Source organism: Scatophagus argus, chromosome 22 (assembly GCF_020382885.2).
Source record: "Scatophagus argus isolate fScaArg1 chromosome 22, fScaArg1.pri, whole genome shotgun sequence".
NCBI lineage: Eukaryota > Metazoa > Chordata > Actinopteri > Scatophagidae > Scatophagus > Scatophagus argus.
In genome coordinates this window covers 11,864,395-11,883,682 of record NC_058514.1, presented here as the reverse complement: position 1 = coordinate 11,883,682, position 19,288 = coordinate 11,864,395, and the positions used below count along the sequence as shown (strand labels likewise).

Genomic DNA, 19,288 nt, shown 5'->3' with positions numbered 1-19,288 from the left:
GTAGCCGCCCAGCCAGTGCCAGGCACCAGTATCCAGTAACTGAACTGGGCCGGGATCACAGCAAGCTGGGAAGAGGCTTGGCTGCCCTGCTGTTTGTTGACACATTTGGTTTGAGGCTTCACACACCTTGCTGCCACATGAGAAACACAAGATTTGTTATCATATATTTTACACTGCCAAAATCATCCAGCCTGAACTGACATGAAACGACTGAAATCCACTGCGAGACACGCACCTGGTCAGAGTTTCTTTTTAATTCTGTAAGATTACAATTTAATTGTACACACCATTTTTTAAAGACAAGGAATGAGTTCTGTCATGTTAATTCAAAGGAGATTACAGTCAGGCTGAATATAAGCATGTGGTATAACCCTTCTACATGCTCATGTGTGGCATCAGCTTGTTATGGCAAGTAGCTCTCAAGTTTTAATCCCTGGACTAACAAGCTGTTGCAGTAATAAAAGATGTATTTACAGGCAACATAACTGGTTATAATATGAGAATATATTTGATGAGTGTTCACAAAAGAAATTGAGAAAGTTGTTCAGGTGGTTAGGCTAAAGTCTTTGGACTTGGACAAGGCTTTATTGTACCTGTAAACTGTAGCTTTTACAGAGCTGTGTGAACCTCTCTGATCCAGCAGAATGTAAGGACTGAGACTGACAATGTTTTACCAGATTTGGGCTTAATCTCTTAATCTGATCGTAAGCAAAGTCGTGAGGTTTAGAACAGCCAAATAAGGAATTGGTAAACTCAAAAAAAAAAGGGGGAATGAAGATGGCCTACTGTGATTTGGTGTCTGTTGCATCACACACACACACCATAGTCTGTGTTTTAGTCATACCATTAACAGTAATGTGGCTCTAAGTATGAACTCCATAATTTTGGTATTAGTGGTTTATTGTAACATATCTTGACAACTATTGGACATAAAACAATCAGCAACATCAATACCACCTGCTTAATATTTTGTAGGCCCCCCTTGTGCTGCCAAAACAGCTCTGATCTGTCAGAGGAAGGGACACAGGACCTCTGGGGTTTTTTTGTGGTCACGAGCATCAGAATGTTGGACCCTTGGGGTCCTGTGCATTGAGGGTGAGGCGTTGAGGTGGGAGGCCCCACCTGGCGGGATGCTGGATTTGTCTTATGCTGGTACATTGTCGATCAGGTTGGGATCAGAATGTTAACATTGTCACTGTGAGCATGTCAGCATTCTGATGAGCTGCTACCAATCATTCTGTCATGAGAGCTAATGATAAAATTTATAAGAATGTCAAGTAATTCATTATAGTTTTAGTTTCACAGAGGACTAAGCTTTAGCAAAATAGTCTGGCCAAAACCACTGTAGATACTTGTTACCAGGAACAAATATGTTCTTTGTCTAATAATTACAGCTTGCATATGTGTGCATTCATGAAGGCTTCTGTTCAAGTATGTGCCCCGGGGACCTGAGAACATACAGAGTTTATGCTGTTTGATTGTACAGGAGGAAACACTTACTGAACATATGTTGTGCTGAAAGGTAGACCCTTGCTGTTTACCTTTGTGGGCGTGTTTTTTTGTTATGTTTCTTGATCGCTCTTTCAACATGCACAGGAGTTTACATGATGTGTTATGTCTGTAGGATTTTCAGTGGATTTTCAGAATATCTCTAGACATTGGATGTTTGTTTAAGAATTCCTATGTAGCAATAATAAAACCTAGACTAGTAATTACTTCACATGAAATGAAATGAACTAAAGAAATTGAACTTGTACTACACAATATCACATTATAATACATTAAATAAAAAATGAATTCTGAAGTCACTCAATATTCTGAAGATGTATTGCCTTTATTGGACAGTCACATAGAGTGAAATAAATTGCTTCAAGTGAAGAAAAACTTAAAACTATAGAAATAGTGGTAGCCTGATTATTACGATTTCTTAAAATAAACTAAAAAAATATGTCGTGCTTTGGTTTCTCCCCTCACTGTTTTCCTCTCTGTTTCACTTCACTGAAGAAGATAATGATGGACATGATTACTCAATTAGCTGCTCACTCATGGTGAAACGCTTAAGTTTCACATGTACACCAGAAGACAAGCTGATATGTTTATTTGACTATCTATACTCATCTTTTGATATAAACAGCATAGATTTAAAAACTTTAAAATATTATGCATAGGTTAAAGACGTTTAACGCCAAACATGTAACCATGTTTTACCCACATTCTGGTTCCTGACTCTTCCCTGCTGTCTTTTCCTGGTCCAGTGATGCCATCTCCTCAGTTCTTTGACGGCCAGGCTCTGGTCTCTTGGAGTGACCCAGACATTACTGTCGCTGTTCCCTGGTACATGGGCCTCATGTTCCGCACCAGGCAGCCTGCTGGCACCCTAATGCAGGCCAATGCCGGATCCTCTTCCACTATCAACCTCATGGTGAGATACTGTACATTGACAAGTACAAGTACATTGTCAGCAAAAATGTCACTGTCATCAGCATATAGTGTAAAGTGAATACAGTAGTGAGCAGATTTAGATCATCCAGGCATCAAAATATGTGTTTGTAGAAATAAAGCTGCAGTCATGTCATTATATTTCTCTCAACTTTCTCCCTATCCAGGTGAGTGAGCAACAGGTACGTATGGAGGTGTTACTGAGACAGCAACTGGTGGCATCGCTGGGCTTCCCCCAAGTTCGGGTCAATGACGGGGAGTGGCACCATCTGCTGGTAGAACTGAAAAGCGTTAAAGATGGAAAAGACATCAAATACATGGCTGCTGTGTCCCTGGACTACGACATGTACCAGGTACAGGCAAATTACATCACAGATAGACAAGGATGTAGACTTTGGTCTGGTTTTCAATGTTCAATTTTCAATTCTGTGTTTTTAAGCAGAAGTCAGTGGAGATTGGTAATGATCTTCCAGGATTAAAAGTGCAGACTCTTCATGTTGGAGGTCTGCCTGGAGCTGACAACCATGTCAGTAAGGGATTTGTTGGCTGCATACAGGTAAGTGTGTATGTTTCAACTTTTTCCCATTTTTGTTTTTATAATTTTGACATGAAACCGTAACAGCAAATTTTCTTCTACTCTTCAACCACTTCTTCTCCATCAGGGTGTGCGTATGGGAGAGACATCCACCAATGTGGCCAATGTGAACATGGCTCAGGGTTTGAAGATCCGCGTGGAAGATGGCTGCGACCTGGCTGACCCCTGCGACACTAACATCTGCCCTGAGAACAGCCACTGCAGTGATGACTGGAGCACACACACCTGTGTCTGTGACCCAGGTGAAGAAAGTAGCATAGAGAGTCATACACTCACATGACCCTTACAAACTTGTATATGTATGTATGTTTATACATATATACATGTGTGCACGTGTGGCCCAATAAGGTTTGAGTGTCACTTCTCACTCCTTTGTCTGTCTGTGTCCTGCAGGTTATTTTGGTAAGGAGTGTGTGGACGCTTGCCAGCTCAACCCTTGTGAGCACGTTTCCACCTGCGTTCGCAAACCAAGTTCCTCCCACGGCTACACCTGTGAATGCGGACAGAACTACTACGGCCAGTACTGTGAAAACAAGTAAGATCCCTTCCTCTGTATGTATGGCTGGGTGTTTAGAAGGAAAGCGCAGCTGCGTATCAGTATTAAAAAATTCCAGTCAGGTCACTTGATGTGTGCTTGTCACCTGATATCTCAAAAATGTTCAGCCCTGGTCTCCTCACTTCTCACAGCATCTTCACTTTGAAAATGTTTGCCATTTGTTCCTCACTCTGTCAGAAACTCTGATTGCACTTTATTGTGCCATAAAGCAGCAGAGGTTTTCCAAAGTTGACCCAGTTGCATGCAGTGTGATATTCAGTTTAGAGGCCTGTACCCGCTCTGCTCTTGACTTGATCTTGCTTGTCTACAGCAAATAGAAACAATCCAAAATGACTGCTGGAATGATTTAGTGATGTTAAAATGCTAAACATTGTAGCTTTTGAAAAAAAAAAAAAATCACTCAAGCAGATTGAATCTTAAACTGCATTTTAGAGAAGTAAGCTTTGCAATGATCCCTCCAAGACCTGCAAACAGTACTTTGTATCCAGGTGTTAAAGGTAAATGAAACAGACTATAACTGGACTTTATCTCCCACAGATACAACGCACTTCTTTTTTAGTTACTTTAGGCTCTTGCTCTTTTTGCAGTGTTGTCAACCTCCTGAGTCCTTTGGAGCAGCTTTATTAGTCAGTAATCTGAGCTCGATAGTGTTTGTGTGTTGGTGTGTGTGAAGCTGAGAGAGCAAAAAATCATGGTATCAAAAAGAAATGATCAGATTATAAGGTGTTATTGGGAAATCCATATATACGCACAAAAGGGGATGTATTGAAAGTATTTTGCACTGTCTAGCTCAAGTGAATTAGCCATCCTGAACCCTGACCCCTATGACACGCATCACTTCCTGTCTTAAGCAGGATGTGGGATTCCCCCTCCATGCCTGACTGATCCTCCATAGGTGTTCAGCCCTCATACTGCAGTCTGTCCCCTATCAGATCACATTGCTCAGTCAGAGATTGCATCTCTCGCAAGAGAAAGAAAGTCTGCATGTGTTTGTATGAATGAGTCACACCTGATTCGCTGACTTCACTGAGTGAAGAGGAAGTTTATTCTAGATTCAGGGTGACAAGGAGCGTTCGCATGAGATAAACTACTAGCTAACAATCAGATTTGCAGTATTTTGTTGAGGCATAAACCTAGTCAGCAATATATGAAAACTTGATCAACCATCACTTTGCTTGTGTGATATGTTATTTTATTCAAAAAGAATTGGAACTACAATAGGTGAACTGGTCCTCTTCTACCTAAAATATTGATTACATTTATCAGTCTCTTTTAACTCTGTTTTTGGTCTCCCCCAACCCCTGCAGGAAAACAACTGAGTCTTTTGCTGCGAATGCTTCACTCTAATTGATAATTGTCTGCCTTTTAGTTGAGAGTAGGTAGTGCACAGTGGGTTTTCATATCTTTTTTTTTTTTTGTTGAAGCAGCTGCCTGCTGTGGCAGAAAACAAAGCCATGAGAGCAGTGAGAGTGAACTTAAACAGTAAAGTTTCAGGTCGGGCAGCTAAACGGTGAGCTGAAACTCAGTGTGAGATGAAACTCCTTAAAGCTGAGGCACACTGCAGGTTTGGGCAATAACTATCTGTAGGCCCATTGCTTGCCCCTTTCATATTGTCACATAGTCCTTTATAGGTTGTTATGATAAAAATATCAGTTATAGCCACTTGAATGAATGTGACATTGTCTTTGATGACAGAGTGGAAAAGCCATGTCCTCAAGGTTGGTGGGGCAGTCCCATGTGTGGACCTTGTAACTGTGACACGACCAAGGGATTTCATAAAGACTGCAACAAGACAACTGGAGAGTGTCGCTGCAAGGTAAAAACAAAGTGTATAAGAGTGATTCGCCGTATTGTTTTCGTACGTACAGCAAAGCCTGCGCAAGATTTAAAGTGAGAGTGTAACTTTTAAAGGGGAAATGACACATGCTTCCTTTTGTAAATGTCAAATATAAATTTGTCTGAAAATTTGAATTCATAAGATATAAAACATACCTTGACCAAATTTAACAGAGTCAGAGCTGGTGCTGATACAACCATACCTATTCTGGTATGACTGCTAACATTATGGTAGCTAATGTTACTCTTTTCTATTTGTACTTCCAATATACTACATTTGGGCATTTAGTATCATCCTGTAATTGTTATTTAAGTAAAAACTGTAAGTAAAACTGATGCACTAATGATGCAGTAATAGCACCCACATGCTCTGATGATATAAATATAGTATCAGTCATCTGTGACTTCACCTCTTCCTGCAGGAAAACCACTATCGTCCAGAAGGTGGGGACACTTGCTACCCCTGCGAGTGTTTTGCTGTTGGTTCTATGTTGCGAACTTGTGACCCCGTCTCTGGGCAGTGCCCCTGCAAAGGAGGAGTAATCGGCCGGCAGTGTAACCGCTGTGATAACCCCCATGCCGAGGTTACTCACGCTGGATGTGAGGGTATGTGAACTCTTTCAATGTGAAATTACATGGATTTAAAATATGATCTTTCCTGGTTTCCCCAATCTTTTTTCTTGTGACAGACTAATTTCAAGACAAGAAACAGTAAGATAAACATTATTAATCCTGAATAAGAAACTGAGTCAACATATAAAGTTTTTAAAAATTTTAATTACAATATATAATATAATATACTGTTTGTTAAACCATGAATTCACATCCATTTGTCTCAGTTAAAAACGTGACGTAAAGACGTGTTCATGAGAAGGGCAGTTAAAACAATGATTTCAGAAATTGGGTGTATTATTCCTTTAGATGTTCAAGTTCACAAAGTGAGCCCTGATGAATTGATGAAGTGTCAAAAGGAGACAAATAGTGTCGCTCACATCTGCTGGTGCTGCGGTCGAGTTAACTGCACGTCTTTGTCGCCACCCAGTCAAGCAGAAGAGGCGAGCCGGACTAGCGGGCAGACTTGGCATTGGGACTGAACACAAACAATACAGTAGAGATGAATAGAAGACAAAGTCCCCCTAACGGAAAAAGAATGCCAGCGTGTTTTTTTTTTTACCCAATATGAAGCTCTTCAAAGGCTCAGAACGTGTTCAGACTTTTAATCGATGGAAAGTTCTTTGTGACTGTATGTGACATTATGATCATTTTTGTAAAAATAGAAAGTTTCATTCATTGTCAGTGTAGATTAAAGGCATTTTTCAAATCTAAAGGGTAAAGATAAATTCTGATGCAGTGAAGAAGTTAGGATGGGAGTGAAGATGGAAGAATGAAAGAAGCGAGTGGTTTCTTTGATCATGTCCTGCAGGTCACTGAGATGTGACCATCCGTAGCAGGCCTCATATAAATTTGTCAGCTCTGCAGCAAACACTGCAGAACCAGCAGGGAGACAATCAATAAATCTGAGCTTAATCCTGCTGTGGCCTTTAAGGACAGAATGTCTCATGTTTTTGTATAAATGATCCTTAAAGAGAGGGTAAGTGCTATCAAAGAAATATGAGGTACTTGGATCTTGTAAATGCTGAGCTTATTTAATAATAAGTAAGTTTTATTCAGGTTATAAGGTTATGTGTGTAAGAGTGAGTTTATGAAACAATGTTTACAAGCCATCGAGCCACAAACAAGCAAAGAAACTCACAGTCACCATCTTGATTTGTCCTGGAGACTAATTTGTCCAGATATGCTGAAGTGAATTATGCATCACAGCCTGTGCACATTGAGATTTGGTTGAATGTAGCCCTGCAGCTCTGTCTGCCTGTCCCATACGGTGGAGTGGAACAGCCAGGATACTGACAGGCGACCAAAGCAGGCTTTCACCTGTTAAAGTGAAATCTGCGCAGTGAAAGTTCAGATGGTCTGTTAATGATTTTGATCCAACACCTGTTACATGTATTAGTTTGATGGAAGCAGTATATGTTTTCCTCAGCATCAGGTCAGCATATTCACTTCTAAACCTTTGTTTTTTGTTTTGCCCTTTCCTCGACAGTTGTGTACGACGCCTGTCCCGTGGTGTTTGATGCAGGTATCAGGTGGCCCAGGACCAAATTTGGGCGCCCTGCTGCCATGAATTGTCCCAAAGGATCCATCGGTGAGTACTTTATAATCCCTCTGATGACAAAAGCAACATGTGGAGTAATTATTTAGTTATGTATGGCATCAAAACTGTGCGTAGTTCATTTGAAAAGAGATCAGATAGGTTTGAGGCCACTGAGTAGCACTAATGAGATTAAGCTGCATAGATGGCTGTGTACGTGTAAGTTAATGTATTTTAAGGCATATACGCAGCTGCTCTCTCTGAACTATAACAACACAGTAATAAGGCTCTCTGATTGGTCCATTAAACCAACCAAGCTTTTTATCAGCCAATCATATAGAGATTCGTCCATAGAGACTCACTCAGAAAAACACCAGGCACTTTACAGTAAGATCTGACAGTAATACTCCTCCTCGAGCTGTATGTGTGTGTGTGTGCGTGTGTATGCATGTGTGTTTTGGGGGGGTGTGTAGAGAGTGAGAGAGAGAGTGTGAGAGGAAGGGAAGACAGTCGAGGTGAACTCAAGATTTAAGTTCAGTGACCTGTTTCCAGTAAAGGACAGTCGCCATGGTGACCCCTTTGTTGTTTCCTCGGACTCAGTGGGGAATTTATTGCTAACATTGCTCATTGCCTTATCTTAGTGCCAACTGGCAAGTCCTGCAGCCATTTCTTTTTTTGCAACAATAGCATTTGAAGAGACTTTGCATTTGGATGAAGTCTTTTCTTAAACTGAATCAGACTGGAACAAGTCAGTATGGTTTCAAATATTTAAACCACTAAGGCAGGAAGTTTCTTTTTATATTTTTGAGGTTTTAACTGTTGCACATATTCAGAACAGTGCGGCATTACTAACCTGAGTATTGTCTGTAGGTTTTCCTTTTTCGCTGCATAGAGCCCAGGCAGCCTTATTACATACACTCTCAGAGGAAGAACTGAACGTCTTTCTGATACCAGTTCAAAACAGTTCACAAAGCTGTGTTTTTACAATGTTTTAATGTGCTTTATATAATTTTGTGAACATGTATGTCTGTGAAACAGAAACATATTTAAACTACCTTTCTGGTTTTTGTATTTTTTTTTTTTTTTTTTTACAGGTACTGCTATCCGCCACTGTAGCGAAGAGAAGGGCTGGTTATTGCCTGAGCTCTTCAATTGCACCACCGTCACTTTCTCCCATCTGAAGAAACTAGTGAGTATTAGATAAAATAAAACATTCAAACAGTCGCTTCAACCAAAAATCTTTTCCTAAATTCTGACAGTTTTCAAGGTTTACTGAAGGTGTGTTGAGTTAGCCTCGCAAATCTTCAGTCTATGAAACTGACACAGAAATGTCACAGAAATTGACCATGTAAAAAGAAGTATGCATCGTAAGGGACCCAATGGGTCTTCAAGTGTAATTTCATAGGGTGAAATCCATAAGAGATTTAAACAAAGTATTGCACCTATTGTATTTGAACCTGAACATAATACTTGAGGCTTGAGCTTCTCAAAGTCCCACTAATCCTGGGATTGACCAGTTTCTATTATGTTTCATTGCACCTATTCAGCTTTCCCTTGCTTTGACCTGCTCGTTTTTGCTCTCTTTCCATCCCCCCACCCTCCAGAATGAAGACCTGCGCCGCAACAGTTCAAGGATGGACAGCGAACGCTCCAAGACGATTGTGCGTTTGCTTCACAGCGCCACCAATAGCACCCAGCATTTCTATGGCAACGATGTGAGGACAGCTGCTCAGCTGCTGAATCGTGTGCTGCTGTATGAGAGCCAGCAGACTGGATTTGACCTCACCGCCATGAAAGATGCAGAATTCAATGAGGTAGAAAAGGAAACCAAATTTTTTTGAAAAATTTTGAGATTACTGAGACTCTCCTGGATCTGTTTCAACTTTAATAAGTTATTTGAAAAGATCTTAAAATGTTATGAAACCCAGTCTGTAGCCCTTCAAGCACTGGTGGCACACTGCCCTCCACTGGTTGTTTTCACTGGGAGAGCAACTTGATCCGTTACTGCAGTAATCTAATACTTCCTTCTTTGCTTTATTTCCGTCTCTTTGATATTTGAGTGATGAATTTATTTTCACTAACCTGCAATTGTTGTTCTTCACAGAACTTGGTGCGAGCAGGCAGCTCCATACTGGATCCTGACAACAAGGAACACTGGGAGCAGATCCAGAGGACTGAAGGTGGCACCGCCCATCTACTCCGCAACTTCGAGGACTACGCCAACACCCTGGCACAGAACGTCAGGAAAACCTACCTGAAGCCCTTCACCATCATCACTGACAACATGAGTAAGTGAAGGAGCTTAGTGGCACTGTGTAGAACTGAGACAGGTAATCACAGGTTGTCCTCATCCGTTGCCTCTGTCTCCTCTTCTTCCTGCCATTTTTAGTTCTAACTGTGGACTACTTGGATGTATCGGACTCAGAGGGGGCAACATTGCCTCGGTTTGAGGATATCAGTGAGCCCTACCCCAAAGAGCTTGGGTCCTCTGTCCACTTCCCCCAGTTCAACCTCCGTACTCAAGGCCACAGAGGTAGGAACGCAGGCAGAATCACTGACTTTGTTTCATTTAGGCTCCAAGCTTGAAATGTGTTATTATGAAAAGAACTCCAGTCTAATCTGTCACTATCCTCTCGCAGTAGAAGCCACTCCTGCCCCTCCAACTCCGACCGATCCCCCACAGGAGGAGGAGCACACAGTGTCTGACAGGAGACGCCGCCATCTGGAACCAGCTACCCCTCTGCCAGTTGCTGTGGTGATAGTGTACAAATCACTGGGGAAGCTCCTCCCGGAAAGATACGACCCTGACCGCAGGAGCCTGAGGTAGACTACTATTCCCTTCAAATACCTTCCCACTTTGCTAGGATTAAATTATGAGGTGTAGTCCAGTCAAACAAGGCTTAAAAGAATGGTGAATGATGGGTGCTGGAAAGAGCCCACACCCTATCTGAACTCTAAAAACTCTCTGCTCTACTTCCCAGTGTGTATCCAATTCATCATATTCTATAAACCTCTGAAGAAACCCTCCGTCACATGAAAATATTTCATCTTAATGTGAATATGTGCCATAATATTTACTGTAGTTGTCTTTGAAGAAATCGTCTTATCAGTGCCTGCATAGGCCTAAGAGATTCAGGGAGTTCGGTATTCTTAATGTTTGTGGGAAGAGAGAATGTTACTAAGAATATGTTTCTAAGATAAGAATAAGAAGTTAACAAAAGGGTAAAAGAGAAGCTGACCAAATGTAAACAGACTTTGGGTGCATGGTCTCCTGGACACGAGTGGCTCTTAATGCATTTGTGTAATGAAACCATGAAAAGTAAAGGAAATCTTAACATAGGTCAGTGTTCAAAAACTTTAAATGAGTCTTACTTAATTGTGTTTTTTATGTCTTTCCAGGGTCCCCAACCGGCCAGTGATCAACACAGCCATAGTGAGTGCCACAGTGCATAGTGAGGGTACACCACTTTCTCCAGTCCTGGACCCCCCAATCACTTTGGAGTACACCTTATTGGAAACGGAGGAGAGAACCAAACCTGTCTGTGTCTTCTGGAATCACTCTTTAGCGTGAGTTGGACACAAACACACATGCAAGCCAGAGGGTTTCCAGGGCCTCAGAGATTAAATATAACGCAGCATTCCTAATATTTTCCTGTTTGCAATCTGCTGTACATTTCTCATATTCATCTACTGTGTGTATTTGCATGTGTGTGTGTTGGTGTACTTAGGATCGGAGGTACAGGCGGCTGGTCCTCTAAAGGCTGTGAGGTGCTCAACAGGAACAACAGCCACATTAGTTGTCAGTGTAACCACATGACCAGCTTCGCTGTGCTCATGGACATTTCCAAGAGAGAGGTATTGCTGAGAACATTTGTGTTTTCTGCTTCTTGTGAAACATCCAGCAAAGCTTTTTTCTTGTTATTGTCTTTTGACTTAATGCCTTGGAACTGCTCTCCACAGCACGGTGATGTTCTCCCCCTGAAGATCGTCACCTACACCACTGTGTCGGTCTCCCTGCTCCTCCTTCTCCTCACTTTCATCTTGTTGTGCCTCTTGCACCGGCTGCGCTCCAACCTCCACGCCATCCACAGGAACCTGGTAGCAGCGCTCTTCTTCTCCGAGCTTGTCTTCCTGCTTGGCATCAATCAGACTGACAACCCGGTGAGTGTAGCCATCAGCAAACAGAGTGCACGTACAATGGAGACACTTTGCTATGTGTCTGCAACATATTCACCTTATTTCAGTGGTTCTCAACTGTTTTTTTTTGTCAGACACACCCCCCACTGCCCTGTCAGATGAACTCACATAACCCATCATTGACACCATCTGCCATGTTACCAATTAAACTTATTAAACTGTAGTATATTTAACACTATTAATCATATCAATGTGGATATTGTTAAAATAATGTTTTCTTACAACTGAAGGAGCTTCACATAGTTCGACATTTCAGCCATTTATCCCTCACTTTTAGCTGACAATTTTGACTTTTTAAATATGAAATTAAATTCATCCTTATCCATTCAGCTACTTTCAGCTATTTCTTTCAACCAGCCTACCTACCTAACTGTGTGAAAAGTTATGTGTGACTTCAGGCTAAATATTTCAACAATGTAAACCACTGGCTGTTACATCGACTATTTGAAATGTTATTCATTTATTTACTGATTTTGGCTGACTATTAACTAACTATGTCAATTGTTTAGACCACTCTGCCTTCTGCTTTTAAGTCACATCTAACTGCAGAAGTGATCCCTTGGATACGAGTACTCCTGGATGGGTATTTTACAGTGGTTAAAGGTGTAGGTTTGTGAAGTTAAATGGCCTTTGCCAACTTGTTCTGCTTGTGACGTTTGGTCAACCTACAGCCAAGTCGTTCTTTACGTTACAGACATTTTGCCCACTCTGTGTTCATGCCAGATTTCTGCTGCATTATGCATTCATCAAGAGAAGATGGTAACATTTTCTCAGTATATGAAGAATGACATCCTGGGTATTCAGATGTGAAACAAAACAGACCACAAGTGTGTATGGGACAGAAACAGAAATTTTAGTTCTTTTCCTCTGCTTGTGGTATAGTGGAACCTGAGAGGGGATAAAGATGTTTCACTCCAGTGTTTACTGAAATAAGACATGCCAGGCATCCTGTGATATTTGTTTGGCTTGCCTGCAGCCATCTACCTCAGTGTTGACAGGAGCCTTATCAGGCTTAATGGGCCAAGGCCTACCCAAGAGTCTGTCTTTATCTGACAGATTATATTTTGTTGCTTGGTTAATACATTTAATATTTTTGGAATGTGCTGGTCATCTCCAAATATATCCATCTATAAGCACATTTTATTGAACTGACAGTTCCGGCTGAATGTAACTTTGTTTCTGTAAGCCTCTCTAATTAAATACATGTAGGATACCAGCAGAGGTGGTGTAGAGTTTGAGGTCTAATGAGCAAATTATGTTGTGTTCATAATCTAGTTTGGAGTTCAGTAGGTGACAGTAATGACAGTAATGGAAACGTGTATGTGCACACACACATAGACATTCAGTAAAGGATCAAAAGCTGTGGGAACCGTTTGAAGTCTGCTGACACAGACATTCGGACTCACACACACACACACACACACACACACACACACACACACACACACACACACACACACACACACACACACACCTCCCTCCCTGTGCCAGTAGTGGAGACATGCTGTGACTGGTACCTGCCTCCAGAATCAGGCCTCAGGGCAAATGGCCCTGGCAAAAGTTTCCTAAAACAGCTTCTTAGTTTTCACTTGATAAATCTCTCCCATGTCTGTGGTGCAGAAAACATAATTAAACTGGTAATTGGTGGGTAATCCTTGTAAAATGTGAGGTTTAGAAAGCCGAGACATTTTGAAGGTCTTGGTGGAGACAGATTTAAACAGTGGACAAAACACAAGTAGAGTTTAGTCGTAAACTTGTGAGGAGCAGCTTTGTAAATCTGACAATGACATGAATACCACATTGGCTTGTATCATTATTGTTCACCATTTATCAGTCTTTTTAATTCATCAGATTTTCTTTTTTGCAAGCAAGGTCCTTATCCTTCCTTAGCTATGTGTCCAACTTCAAGTCTTCAGATTGAACAGGACCAGCTTGAGTTTTGTAATTCATCACTAGCTGTGACTGCTGGGTGATGTTTTCTCGCGACCAACTCAGGCCAAGAAACCAGGATATGAGATGAGAAGCATTAAAGTTTTATGCACAGTCCTAGATGAGTTGTGGGAGTCTTTCCTTCTTCTCTTGTAATGACGTTCTGACTCAGAGTGTTTTGACTGGGCTAAGAGAGACTCAAGTGCTGACTAACAACATGCTGCGTTATCTGCACCTGTACGAGAAGCCAAGTCTGCAGAGAGATTTTAAAAAGAATTTAATCTGTTTGTTTTTCATATCTCTGAATTGATGAATGCATGTTTGTGTGCGTGCATTTCCTCCATCTAGTGTTCAGGTGTGTGTGTGTGATAGTCAGTCAGAACTGTGGAATGCTGTCAGTGTGTGCCCAGGACCATCTGCAGGATGATTTATAACCTTGTCAAAGTAGTGTCTTTCTCTCTGTCTCTCTCGCTCTGATCTCCACAGCAATGCATAGTGTTACTAAAATACAGTATGTCAACTGTTGGGACTTATCTGACACAGTGCGTATTTCCAATACAGCAACAGATGTTGAGACAGGGCAGGAAGGAGACAGGAAAATGTGGTGATAAGCTGAATCACTACTGTCTCATATAAACTGCTGAAGTTCATCACTATATTGATTATTTCCATTGTTATTTCATCTGTTCAACTGTTTTTTGACAACTTAATTGTTTAATTCATCAAATGCTGAAAAAATTCCATCACATGAGACATTTCCAAATTGCTTCTGTTGTCCAACTAATGTCAAACATTGTAAAGTAAGGTAAAGTCAAAGTAATGCCAAACATATTTAAATTTACAATGACAGAAAAAAAAAAATCCTTCTATAATAAATCACTGAAGTGATTAAATGGCTGTCAAAACATAACCTATTCTTATTCTGTCGATCAAAGATTCCTTGTTCATCAACAGCACTTGGCTGTAATATGTTGCTGAATGCCAGGAGTTCAGATGCATGATAGATTTGCTGGGTGTTTTTTTTTTTTTTTTGATCGACTGATAGAAAGGGATAAGCTCAGCAGAGTGACAAAAACAAACTCAAAACAAAGCTGCTGTTTGTGCATTACTTAAGTGGATATCGTTTAAAAGTAAATTCATACTTATCTCTATTTCTCCCTTCAGTTTGTATGCACAGTGATCGCCATCCTCCTCCATTACTTCTACATGTGCACGTTTGCCTGGATGTTCGTGGAGGGGCTGCACATCTACCGCATGCTGACAGAGATGCGGAACATCAACCACGGCCACATGAGGTTCTACTACGCCATGGGCTGGGGCATACCGGCTGTTATCACTGGTGAGATTCACACACATATATGTGTACATGTACATACACGCGCACACACAAAAAACTCAGAAACGGGGAGCAGGGAAGATGGCAGATTGTCAGGGAGCATTCGTGCCGTGACTCGTCTCTTCTGAATCCTCGTGGGAAAGTTATTGAGGAGACGGGGGGGGGGGGGGGGGGGGGGTGGAGGGAATGGATGTCAAAATTAAGACAAAAACAGTAGGTTAAATCTCATGTGTAAATCAAAGCCAGTGATTTATTTGTTTTAATAACCCTTTTTACTGTCGCTGGTATCTCCAATTAGTAACAATTATTCAAGACTAGCAGCACAGATTTTACTCCATTACATTTTGATGAACAATAAGGTGACTGTTATATATTAAATGCTTTGCGATGTACTGACATGCTTCGGCGGTATCGGATGCCAACAACAGTCATTTGATTGGAATCTGGATGGAGACCCAGTGTGAGAGAGATATGGATAGATCCGGAAAAGGATGAACACATAAAGAGTTAAACTGACAAATGATGGTGGGAAGAAGATGTCTAGACCTTCCTCAAAAACTGCAAAGGGGAGGAAGTGACAAGGCAGGAAGATGAGGAAGATTTTGAAGATTTGTTGACTGAATTATTAAAACAGTTTTAACATTCTTTACTCACATTTTGTTGTTTTCATTTCCATGTGTGCAGGCTTGGCTGTAGGTCTTGACCCTCAGGGTTATGGGAATCCAGACTTCTGCTGGCTTTCTGTCCATGACACACTCATCTGGAGCTTCGCAGGACCCATCTTTGTAGTAGTCCTGGTATGTACCTGAATTACTTGCTGTTTGTGTTGATCTTGAATGTATTGCTGTGCAGAGGTACAGATTGTTCACAAACCCACACTCTCTCTCTCTAAAGGTGAACATAGTGATCTTTATTCTGGCTGCGAAGGCTTCATGTGGTCGCAGGCAGAAGGCTGTGGAGAAGTCAGGAGCAATGTAAGTTTTTTTTATGGGTCATATTGTTAATTCCACATATGGCACAACATCCAAAAAGTTAACTTACAGTAAGACCTGATCTGTGTGTGCTTCCCTTCCTCAGTCCTGCACTTCGAATGGCCTTCCTCCTGTTGCTGCTGATCAGTGCTACCTGGCTGCTTGGCCTAATGGCGGTCAACAGCGACGTGATGACATTCCACTACCTGTTCGCTGTCTTCAGCTGTCTGCAGGTAGCACAGTGTTCATGTTTGTCTGTGTTAATATATATCGTTGTTACATTCTTGTTTGTAATATGTATCATTCTCTTTCTTCACAGGGCATCTTCATATTCTTCTTCCATGTGATCTTCAACAAAGAGGTGAGGAAGAACCTCAAGAATGTCTTCACAGGAAAGAAGAGTGTCCCGGACGAGTCCAGCACCACAAGGGCCTCTCTGCTCACAGTGAGTGAATGCACAGCAGTATGGTTTCACATGTTGTTGCTGTTACTGTATTATTCTATCACAGTTCTCTCTGGTATTTTTTTTTTTTATTATTATGTCATTTTATGTGTGAGCTTTTATTTATTTATTTTTTTTGCCTCCATTTGCAAAAACAGTCAAACAAAACAAAGTCATATGTTTTTGTTTTCTGTCCTGTTTTCCCTCCTTCTTTTCATTCCTCCATCCTCAGCGTTCTCTCAACTGCAACAACACGTACACAGAAGACGGCGCGCTGTACCGCTCGGGCATTGGCGAGTCCACCGTGTCCTTGGAGAGCACGCTCAGGTCAGCCAAGAGCCGCAGCAGCTACCTGGCTTACACACTCAGGTACAACACGCTCACTGACTGCATGGCTGCTTCTGCTACACTGCTGCATGATGACTGTGTGTGTGTGTGTGTGTGTGTGTTTGTCCACCTCAGGGTCTCTGGACTTTTGCTTATGTTGTATTTCATTGTTCTCCTCCCCTGCATGTCTGCTGATGATCTCACACATACTAACACACCCAAATCCCTAATTAATATGTACACACACACACACACTGTACAGTTACACACACACACACACACCCTGTCACCCTGTGCTTATTCTCTGCCTTGAGATTTCTACATTTTCAGACTATTTATATATATATTATATATATATATATATATATATATATATTGTTCAGTGTGCTTGCATGCAAGACCACGGTGAGATTTGCCGGTGCATGGGCGCATGGCTATGACGCAAAACACATACATACAGGATATACGAACTCTCACTGATACACACCAACGCCAAAGAACTCAGTACCTACTGTAGATCCATGCACACTGACCATGCTGTCATGTTGTTCTGTGTTGGATGCATTGAAAAAATAAACTCCCAACTTAGTGCGAGTGACATTAGAGTTGATACATTGTTTTGCAGGACTTTGTGTTTTGTGATATGATGACAAATGAAATGTGTGCGTGCGAAATAAAACGACGTAAAATTTTCATAGTACATAGTAACATTGTGAATAATTCCATATTAATGTGATATAGTTTCAACAAGGTGATGTAGCTAGGTAACAAAACAAATTCTAGCGAATGTCTCTCTCTTAGCATTGGATCTGACATGACAAGGGCTAACTTAGTATCCAAAATTCCCACATATCAATCAGTTAGGTCTGAGCCGCCCTGTCGCCTTTCAAATTTCATTAAATCTAGATAACTCCATTTCCACAATCAGTTTCCTCCTTGGACCTTGTCTGTTTCTTCACTGGCGCCTGTCAGGCGAGGTCCTCATGGTGTTCTGGGACTCATTGGCCAGTCATAACCATTGGATGAGTATGCCCCTGGAAACAAGTGATTTTTGCAGCAAACAGCAAATAGTCATCCGCTAACCATACTCACATGTCCTGTCCAAAGTTAATATATTTCTGGTGTCAAATATTTAACACACCTGTTACAGCTTTTGATATGACTCTCTAACTCTCAATAGCTCATTATCCCACCACCTGCAGCACCCAATTTTCCATTGATAAGACAACATATTCAGGCATTTACAAGTCTATTAGCCAAACACATCAAGCCCCCCCACCGCTCACACAATAGCTGGTCTGAGGAGATCCTAAATCACATTGAACTTGAAATGATTAGATTTTCTCTTACATACTCAAGTTAATCCTTTGCAAGACCTGGAAGCTCTTTCATTGAGAATCTTAACATGGCTAACATCCATCCAGACTAGAACTACAACCACCCCCACTTGAACATCAGAACAAGTGTGTTCCTGATTAATCTCTAAAACGTTGACATTTTGAGATATATCTCCTCTATGATATAGGTGTGTTTGCGTGTAACACTGACATGTTTTCATCGCAGTGGAGTAGAGTTACATATACCTGGTATTTTACAGAACCAAGGTTAGGTCTGACTGTACGCCTTGGCTCATAAAACTGTCATCTGGGTAATGCGAGCTGACACTGGGGTCAATGAGAGCAAAAAACGCCAAGGGGAAGAACCAGGATGGCGTGCTGCCTGCGCAAGAGTCAAAAGGGAAGAAGCAGGGGAAAAAAAAAAGTGGGAGACTTGGGAAATAAGGGAGATGGGACCTTACCTGTTGAAGTGGGAATTTAATACAGATACGCAGACCTGTTCCCTGCAGCTGTTGGCACATCTGCAGACAGGTCAGAGTCTGTAGTAGCATTTTTGCCCTCCAGGCAACGTATCAGTCCAACTTGGCATAAATGGCTACAGATGAAGAGGAGAGGAGAGAGAGAATTAATTAGCTGGGGGTTTTATATACTGGATATAAATGACAAAAGAAGAAAGCTGAAAATTTTGTGGTTTTGTGAAATATTTATACCATAAATATGACAGATAACAATGCAGGTTTAACAATAAGTCTTGAATTACTCATCCGTCATCGGTAGAAGGTGTTTTTTTTATTTCTGGTGATGATCCAGAAGCCGGTTTAATATTTCTTTTAATCTTAGTTGAAGCCATCAACAGAGGCAAATGTTTTGCAATGAGAGATGTCTGGTGTTTCAGCTGTCAAACATTAGTTGTCTCAAACCACAAGTTTGAGCTTGAATGAACTTCCAGAGACGCTGTACTTCCCCTCTCCTCTTAATCCCCTCCACTTTTCTACTGTCTCACTTCCCTGTCCCTCTGTTCCCGTCCTCCTTTCTTTACCTGTCTTTATCTGCCTAGGGAGGAATCTGGTCAGAAGCCCAGTGTTTCTTCAGGGACAGCTAAAGGACACACAGATCTGGATGGGCCTCTGTTCCACAGGAACGGCACTAAGGGCGATGGTGAGTTTTTACTAAA

The 19,288-nt window shown here is 41.4% G+C and overlaps 1 protein-coding gene across 5 annotated transcripts in view; it reads left to right on the top strand.

Annotated features, from left to right (window-relative positions):
• celsr1a (cadherin EGF LAG seven-pass G-type receptor 1a) overlaps positions 1-19,288 on the top strand; it is an 83,433-nt gene that overhangs the window by 60,253 nt on the left and 3,892 nt on the right. For 2 of the 5 annotated variants that reach the window (XM_046379605.1, XM_046379607.1), the window contains exons 10-32: positions 2,256-2,422; positions 2,607-2,792; positions 2,879-2,995; positions 3,102-3,276; positions 3,428-3,569; positions 5,286-5,406; positions 5,849-6,032; positions 7,528-7,629; positions 8,670-8,764; positions 9,180-9,389; positions 9,680-9,863; positions 9,965-10,108; positions 10,215-10,398; positions 10,975-11,142; positions 11,304-11,430; positions 11,536-11,736; positions 14,866-15,040; positions 15,722-15,834; positions 15,932-16,011; positions 16,115-16,241; positions 16,328-16,453; positions 16,683-16,819; positions 19,172-19,272. In XM_046379605.1, the coding sequence (XP_046235561.1) occupies positions 2,256-2,422; positions 2,607-2,792; positions 2,879-2,995; positions 3,102-3,276; positions 3,428-3,569; positions 5,286-5,406; positions 5,849-6,032; positions 7,528-7,629; positions 8,670-8,764; positions 9,180-9,389; positions 9,680-9,863; positions 9,965-10,108; positions 10,215-10,398; positions 10,975-11,142; positions 11,304-11,430; positions 11,536-11,736; positions 14,866-15,040; positions 15,722-15,834; positions 15,932-16,011; positions 16,115-16,241; positions 16,328-16,453; positions 16,683-16,819; positions 19,172-19,272 (3,366 nt within the window). The remainder of the gene's footprint in view (positions 1-2,255; positions 2,423-2,606; positions 2,793-2,878; positions 2,996-3,101; positions 3,277-3,427; positions 3,570-5,285; positions 5,407-5,848; positions 6,033-7,527; positions 7,630-8,669; positions 8,765-9,179; positions 9,390-9,679; positions 9,864-9,964; positions 10,109-10,214; positions 10,399-10,974; positions 11,143-11,303; positions 11,431-11,535; positions 11,737-14,865; positions 15,041-15,721; positions 15,835-15,931; positions 16,012-16,114; positions 16,242-16,327; positions 16,454-16,682; positions 16,820-19,171; positions 19,273-19,288) is intronic. The other 3 variants (XM_046379608.1, XM_046379606.1, XM_046379609.1) reach the window with 3 other exon arrangements.